The 7,680-nt window shown below is 63.3% G+C and overlaps 1 protein-coding gene across 1 annotated transcript in view; it reads right to left on the bottom strand.

Annotated features, from left to right (window-relative positions):
* Positions 1-2,428: 2,428 nt before the first annotated feature.
* The window catches only part of ITGAM (integrin subunit alpha M), a gene marked incomplete at its 3' end in the record, with an annotated part of 32,972 nt that continues 27,720 nt past the window's right edge, over positions 2,429-7,680 (bottom strand). The window contains exons 11-14 of the mRNA XM_084227295.1: positions 7,524-7,666; positions 5,873-6,064; positions 4,279-4,485; positions 2,429-2,563 (exon numbers count right to left, since the gene is read on the bottom strand). Coding sequence (XP_084083421.1) covers positions 2,429-2,563; positions 4,279-4,485; positions 5,873-6,064; positions 7,524-7,666 — 677 coding nt within the window. The remainder of the gene's footprint in view (positions 2,564-4,278; positions 4,486-5,872; positions 6,065-7,523; positions 7,667-7,680) is intronic.

The raw sequence follows: 7,680 nt of genomic DNA, 5'->3' as shown, positions 1-7,680 counted from the left end.
CACACCTGAGACACACCTGGGTCACCTGAGACACACCTGGGACACACCTGGGGACAGTTTGGGGACACCTGGGGTCACCTGGGGACACCTGGGGGGGGACACGGCTGGGGTCACACCTGAGACACACCTGGAGTCACACCTGAGACACACCTGGGGTCACACCTGGGGACACCTGGGGACACCTGGGGGAGGGGACACGGCTGGGGTCACACCTGAGACACACCTGGGGACACCTGAGACACACCTGGGGGGGGACACGGCCGGGGTCACACCTGAGACACACCTGGGACACACCTGAGACACACCTGGGGTCACCTGGGGTCACCTGGGAGGGTTTGGGGTCACCTGGGATCACACCTGGGGTCACCTGGGGACACCTGAGCAGCAGCACCTGGCCCAGGTGAGGTTTTAGGGTGTCTCAGGTGAGGTTTTGGGTGGATTTTGGGGTTTTTCAGGTGAGTTTTGGGTGGATTTTGGGGTTTTTCAGGTGATTTTGGGGTCACCTGGACTCACCTGAGCAGCAGCACCTGGCCCAGGTGAGGTTTTGGGTGGATTTCAGGTGATTTTGGGGTCACCTGGACTCACCTGAGCAGCCACACCTGGCCCAGGTGAGGTTTTGGGTGGATTTTGGGGTTTTTCAGGTGACTTTGGGGTTTTTCAGGTGATTTGGGGTCACCTGGACTCACCTGAGCAGCCACACCTGGCCCAGGTGAGGTTTTGGGTGGATTTTGGGGTTTTTCAGGTGACTTTGGGGTTTTTCAGGTGATTTGGGGTCACCTGGACTCACCTGAGCAGCCACACCTGGCCCAGGTGAGTTTTTGGGTGGATTTTGGGGTTTTTCAGGTGATTTGGGGTCACCTGGACTCACCTGAGCAGCAGCACCTGGCCCAGGTGAGGTTTGGGGTGTCTCAGGTGAGTTTTTGGGTGGATTTGGGGGATTCCAGGTGATTTTGGGGTCACCTGGACTCACCTGAGCAGCCACACCTGGCCCAGGTGAGGTTTGGGGTGTCTCAGGTGAGTTTTTGGGTGGATTTTGGGGTTTTTCAGGTGATTTTGGGGTCACCTGGACTCACCTGAGCAGCAGCACCTGGCCCAGGTGAGGTTTTGGGGTGTCTCAGGTGATTTTGGGTGGATTTCAGGTGAGTTTGGGGTCACCTGGACTCACCTGAGCAGCCACACCTGGCCCAGGTGATTTTGGGGTGTCTCAGGTGAATTTTTGGGTGGATTTTGGGGTTTTTCAGGTGATTTTGGTCACCTGGACTCACCTGAGCAGCAGCACCTGGCCCAGGTGAGTTTTTGGGTGGATTCCAGGTGATTTTGGGGTGTCTCAGGTGAGTTTTTGGGTGGATTTTCGGCAGTTTCAGGTGATTTTGGGGTCACCTGGACTCACCTGAGCAGCAGTACCTGGCCCAGGTGAGTTTTTGGGGTGTCTCAGGTGATTTTGGGGTGTCTCAGGTGAGGTTTTGGGTGGATTTTGGGGTTTTCCAGGTGAGTTTGGGGTTTCCCAGGTGATTTGGGGTCACCTGGACTCACCTGAGCAGCAGCACCTGGCCCAGGTGAGGTTTTGGGGTGTCTCAGGTGATTTTGGGGTGTCTCAGGTGAGTTTTTGGGTGTCTCAGGTGATTTTGGGTGGATTTCAGGTGATTTTGGGGTCACCTGGACTCACCTGAGCAGCAGCACCTGACCCAGGTGAGGTTTTGGGTGGATTCCAGGTGATTTTGGGGTGTCTCAGGTGAGTTTTTGGGTGGATTTGGGGGTTTTTCAGGTGATTTTGGGTGGATTTGGGGTTTTTCAGGTGATTTTGGTCACCTGGACTCACCTGAGCAGCCACACCTGGCCCAGGTGAGGTTTTGGGTGGATTTGGGGTTTTTTCCAGGTGATTTTGGGGTTTTCCAGGTGATTTCGGGGTCACCTGGACTCACCTGAGCAGCCACACCTGGCCCAGGTGAGATTTTGGGTTGGTTCCAGGTGATTTTGGGGTGTCTCAGGTGAGTTTTTGGGCGGATTTTGGGTTTTTTCAGGTGATTTTGGTCACCTGGACTCACCTGAGCAGCCACACCTGGCCCAGGTGAGGTTTTGGGTGGATTTTGGGGTTTTCCAGGTGATTTTGGGGGGATTTTGGGGGATTTCAGGTGATTTTGGTCACCTGGACTCACCTGAGCAGCAGCACCTGGCCCAGGTGAGGTTTTGGGTGGATTCCAGGTGATTTTGGGATCACCTGGACTCACCTGAGCAGCCACACCTGGCCCAGGTGAGGTTTTGGGGTGTCTCAGGTGAGGTTTTGGGTGGATTTTGGGTTTTCTCAGGTGATTTTGGTCACCTGGACTCACCTGAGCAGCAGCACCTGGCCCAGGTGAGGTTTTGGGTGGAATTTGGGTTTTTTTCAGGTGATTTTGGGGTTTTTCAGGTGATTTGGGGTCACCTGGACTCACCTGAGCAGCAGCACCTGGCCCAGCGCCCCCACGGCCAGGTCGGGCAGGTGATCCCCGCTCAGGTCACGCCCCCCGCTCAGCGATTGGCCGAAAAAATGGGGCTGGGACGGGAACCGGGAGCCCGGGATGCGCTGGACAGGTGAGACAGGTGAGATTAACAGGTGAGACAGGTGAGAGACAGGTGAGACAGGTGAGACAGGTGAGAGACAGGTGAGAGACAGGTGAGGGACAGGTGAGACAGGTGAGAGACAGGTGAGACAGGTGAGACAGGTGAGACAGGTGAGAGACAGGTGAGAGACAGGTGAGGGACAGGTGAGACAGGTGAGACAGGTGAGAGACAGGTGAGAGACAGGTGAGATCAACAGGTGAGACAGGTGAGAGACAGGTGAGAGACAGGTGAGAGACAGGTGAGGGACAGGTGAGACAGGTGAGAGACAGGTGAGAGACAGGTGAGGGACAGGTGAGACAGGTGAGACAGGTGAGAGACAGGTGGGACAGGTGAGACAGGTGAGACAGGTGAGACCCTCCCCAGGTGAGACAGGTGAGACCCCTCCCTGCCCCAGGTGAGCTCTCATCTGTCCCACCTGTCCCCCCTTCCCCAGGTGAAGCTCACCTGTCCCAGGTGTTCCCCAGGTGTCCCCAGGTGTTCCCCAGGTGTGTCCCAGGTGTGCCCAGGTGTGTCCCAGGTGTGTCCCAGGTGTTCCCAGGTGTGTCCAGGTGTGTCCCAGGTGCCCCCAGGTGTGCCCAGGTGTGTCCCAGGTGTCCCCAGGTGTGCCCAGGTAAGGTCTCACCACCCCCAGGTGTCCCCAGCTGTCCCCAGCTGTCCCCAGGTGCCCTCAGGTGTGCCCAGGTAAGGTCATACCTTCCCCAGGTGTCCCCAGGTGTGTCCCAGGTGTCCCCAGGTGTGTCCCAGGTGTGCCCAGGTGTGCCCAGGTGTGCCCAGGTAAGGTCACACCACCCCAGGTGCCCCCAGGTGCCCCCAGGTGTGCCCCAGGTGAGCCCTCACCTCCCCCAGATGTCCCCAGGTGTCCCCAGGTGTGCCCAGGTAAAGTCTCACCACCCCCAGGTGTCCCCAGGTGTGCCCAGGTAACCCCAGGTGTGTCCCAGGTGTGCCCAAGTGTGCCCAGGTGTCCCCAGGTACCCCCAGGTGTGCCCAGGGGTGTCCCAGGTGTGCCCAGGTGTGCCCAGGTGTGCCCCAGGTGAGCCCTCACCACCCCCATGTGAGTCCCAGGTGCCCCCAGGTGTGCCCAGGTAAGGTCACACCTCCCCCAGGTGCCCCTAGGTGTGCCCAGGTGTCCCCAGGTGCCCCCAGGTGTCCCCAGGTGTCCCCAGGTGTGCCCAGGTAAAGTCTCACCACCCCCAGGTGCCCCCAGGTGCCCCCAGGTGTGTCCCAGGTGCCCCCAGATGTCCCCAGGTGTGCCCAGGTGTGCCCAGGTAAGGTCTCACCTCCCCTAGGTGTGCCCAGGTGTGTCCCAGGTGCCCCCAGGTGCCCCCAGGTGTCCCCAGGTGCCCCCAGGTGCCCCCAGGTGTGCCCAGGTAAGGTCACACCTCCCCCAGGTGCCCCCAGGTGCCCCCAGGTGTGCCCAGGTGTGCCCCCAGGTGTCCCCAGGTGTCCCCAGGTGCCCCCAGGTGTGCCCAGGTGTGCCCCCAGGTGCCCCCAGGTGTGTCCCAGGTGCCCCCAGATGTCCCCAGGTGTGCCCAGGTAAGGTCTCACCTCCCCTAGGTGTGCCCAGGTGTGTCCCAGGTGCCCCAAGGTGTGCCCAGGTGTGTCCCAGGTATCCCCAGGTGTCCCCAGGTGTGCCCAGGTGTGCCCAGGTGTCCCCAGGTGTCCCCAGGTGCGCCTCACCTGCGCTCCCTGGGCGCTGACCCCTCCAGGTGCGCTCCTGAACAGGTAAACCGCGCCCCGCCCGTCGTCCTCCAGGGGCGCCCCCACGGCCACCTGGCCGCAGCCGGCCCCGCCCAGGTGCGCCAGGTGAGCCAGGCTGGCCCCGAAGCGGCCCAGGGGCTGCCCAGGTGAGCCCCGCAGGGACAGGTGACAGCGCAGGGCGGAGCCCTGGGGAGGGGACAGGTGAGATCAGACAGGTGAGATCAGACAGGTGAGATCAGACAGGTGAGATCAGACAGGTGAGATCAGACAGGTGAGGGGGGTGGGACAGGTAGGGCAGGTGAGACAGGTGAGAGACAGGTGAGAGACAGGTGAGACAGGTGGGACAGGTGGGACAGGTGAGAGACAGGTGAGAGACAGGTGAGACAGGTGAGATGGGACAGGTAAGATGGGACAGGTAAGATGGGTGGGGCAGGTGAGGGACAGGTGCGCCAGGTGAGCCAGGCTGGCCCCGAAGCGGCCCAGGGGCTGCCCAGGTGAGCCCCGCAGGGACAGGTGACAGCGCAGGGCGGAGCCCTGGGGAGGGGACAGGTGAGGGAGGACAGGTGAGATCAGACAGGTGAGGTCAGACAGGTGAGGGGGGTGGGACAGGTGAGACAGGTAAGATCAGACAGGTGAGACAGGTGAGGGGGGTGGGACAGGTGAGGGAAGGGTGGGGCAGGTGAGACAGGTGGGACAGGTGACAGCGCAGGGCGGAGCCCTGGGGAGGGGACAGGTGAGATCAGACAGGTGGGACAGGTGAGATCAGACAGGTGAGGGAAGGGTGGGGCAGGTGAGGGAAGGGTGGGGCAGGTGAGGGAAGGGTGGGGCAGGTGGGGCAGGTGGGACAGGTGAGGGGGGACAGGTGAGGGGGGACAGGTGAGGGACAGGTGAGACGGGTGAGACAGGTGGACAGGTGAGGGAGGACAGGTGAGATGGATGGGGCAGGTGAGGGACAGGTGGGGCAGGTGAGACAGGTGAGGACTCTGGGGGAGGGGACAGGTGAGATCAGACAGGTGAGACAGGTGAGGGGGGACAGGTGGGACAGGTGGGACAGGTGAGATGGGACAGGTGAGGGCTCTGGGGGATGGGACAGGTGGGACAGGTGAGGGAAGGGTGGGACAGGTGAGGGACAGGTGAGATGGGACAGGTGAGGGAAGGGTGGGACAGGTGAGATGGGTGGGGCAGGTGAGGGGGGACAGGTGAGGGACAGGTGAGGTGGGGACAGGTGAGGTGGGACAGGTGAGGGACAAGTGAGGGCTCTGGGGGAGGGGACAGGTGAGATGGGACAGGTGAGGAGGGACAGGTGAGATGGGTGGGACAGGTGGGACAGGTGGGACAGGTTAGGGAAGGGTGGGACAGGTGAGGCTCAGGTGACACAGGTGAGGCTCAGGTGTCCCAGGTGTGGGTCAGGTGTCACAGGTGTGGCTCAGGTGTCACAGGTGGGACAGGTGAGTCTCAGGTGGGACAGGTGAGATGGGTGGGACAGGTGAGATGGAACAGGTGAGGCTCAGGTGTCCCAGGTGAGGCCCACCTGAGCCCCGCCCAGCTGCCCCTCCCCCCCAGGTGCGCTCACCTGTCCGTCCAGCTGGCACAGGTAGACGCGGCCGCCGCTGCCCTCGCCGTAGAACAGCGGCGCCCCCACCAGGAGCTGCACCTGGGGCTCACCTGCCCGGGGGCGGGGCTCACCTGGGCGGGGCTCACCTGGGCGGGGCTCACCTGGGCAGGGCTCCAGGGCCAGCAGCGACGCCCCGAAATAGGAGCCCACCTGGGGAGGGGGAGAGACAGGTGAGACAGGTGGGACAGGTGAGACCCCCCCCAGGTGAGACAGGTGGGACAGGTGAGACCCCCCCCAGGTGAGACAGGTGGGACAGGTGAGACCCCCCCCAGGTGGGACAGGTGGGACAGGTGAGACCCCTCCAGGTGAGTCCCCCACAGGTGAGACCCCCAGGTTAAACAGGTGAGACCCCCTCAGGTGGGACAGGTGAGACCCCCCCAGGTGAGACAGGTGAGATGCCCCCAGGTGATCTCACCTGTCTCAGGTGACCCCTCCAGGTGTGACCTCCCAGGTGTGACAGGTGAGATCCCCCCCGGGTGTGTCCCCGCCCCCTCACCTGTCCCAGGTGTGACCCCGCCCCTCACCTGTGTCCCTGTGGCCACGCCCAGCTCCTCCCAGGTGACCTCACCTGTCTCAGGTGACCCCCCAGGTGTGTCCCACTCCCCTCACCTGTCTCAGGTGTGTCCCACCCCCCTCACCTGTCCCAGGTGAGCTCACCTGTGTCCCTGTGGCCACGCCCAGCCGCTCCCAGGTGCGTCCCACCCCCCTCACCTGTCCCAGGTGATCTCACCTGTCCCAGGTGTGACCCCGCCCCCTCACCTGTCCCAGGTGAGCTCACCTGTGTCCCTATGGCCACGCCCAGCTGCTCCCAGGTGACCTCACCTGTCTCAGGTGACCCCTCCAGGTGTGTCCCACCCCCCTCACCTGTCCCAGGTGAGCTCATGTGTGTCCCTATGGCCACGCCCAGCCGCTCCCAGGTGTGTCCCACCCCCTCACCTGTCCCAGGTGAGCTCACCTGCGTCCCGGTGGCCACGCCCAGCCGCTCCCAGGTGACCCCACCTGTCCCAGGCGTGTCCCACCCCCCTCACCTGTCCCAGGTGACCCTCCAGGTGTGTCCCACCCCCTCACCTGTCCCAGGTGAGCTCACCTGTGTGCCGGTGGCCACGCCCAGCCGCTCCCAGGTGTGTCCCACCCCCTCACCTGTCCCAGGTGAGCTCACCTGTGTCCCTGTGGCCACGCCCAGCCACTCCCAGGTGTGTCCCACTCCCCTCACCTGTCCCAGGTGTGTCCCACCCCCCTCACCTGTGCTAGGTGACCCTCCAGGTGTGACCCCGCCCCCTCACCTGTCCCAGGTGATCTCACCTGTGTCCCGGTGGCCACGCCCAGCCGCTCCCAGGTGTGTCCCACTCCCCTCACCTGTCCCAGGTGTGTCCCACTCCCCTCACCTGTCCCAGGTGTGTCCCACCCCCCTCACCTGTCCCAGGTGAGCTCACCTGCGTCCCTGTGGCCACGCCCAGCCGCTCCCAGGTGCGTCCCACCCCCAGGTGACCCCTCCAGGTGTGTCCCACCCCCCTCACCTGTCCCAGGTGAGCTCACCTGTGTCCCGGTGGCCACGCCCAGCCGCTCCCAGGTGTGTCCCACCCCCCTCACCTGTCCCAGGTGAGCTCACCTGTGTGCCGGTGGCCACGCCCAGCCGCTCCCAGGTGCTCTGGCCCCTCCGCAGCAGCAGCACCCTGCCCAGGTGAGCGTACCTGGGCGCGCCCAGGGCCAGGCCCCAGGTGCGGCCCAGGGCCAGGGGCGTGGCCGAGTAACCTGCGCCAGGTGAG

The sequence above is a fragment of the Fringilla coelebs genome, assembly GCF_963513975.1.
Source record: "Fringilla coelebs genome assembly, contig: SCAFFOLD_396, whole genome shotgun sequence".
NCBI lineage: Eukaryota > Metazoa > Chordata > Aves > Passeriformes > Fringillidae > Fringilla > Fringilla coelebs.
Note: the sequence above shows the minus strand (reverse complement) of the source record. Positions and strands in the feature narration are given on the sequence as shown.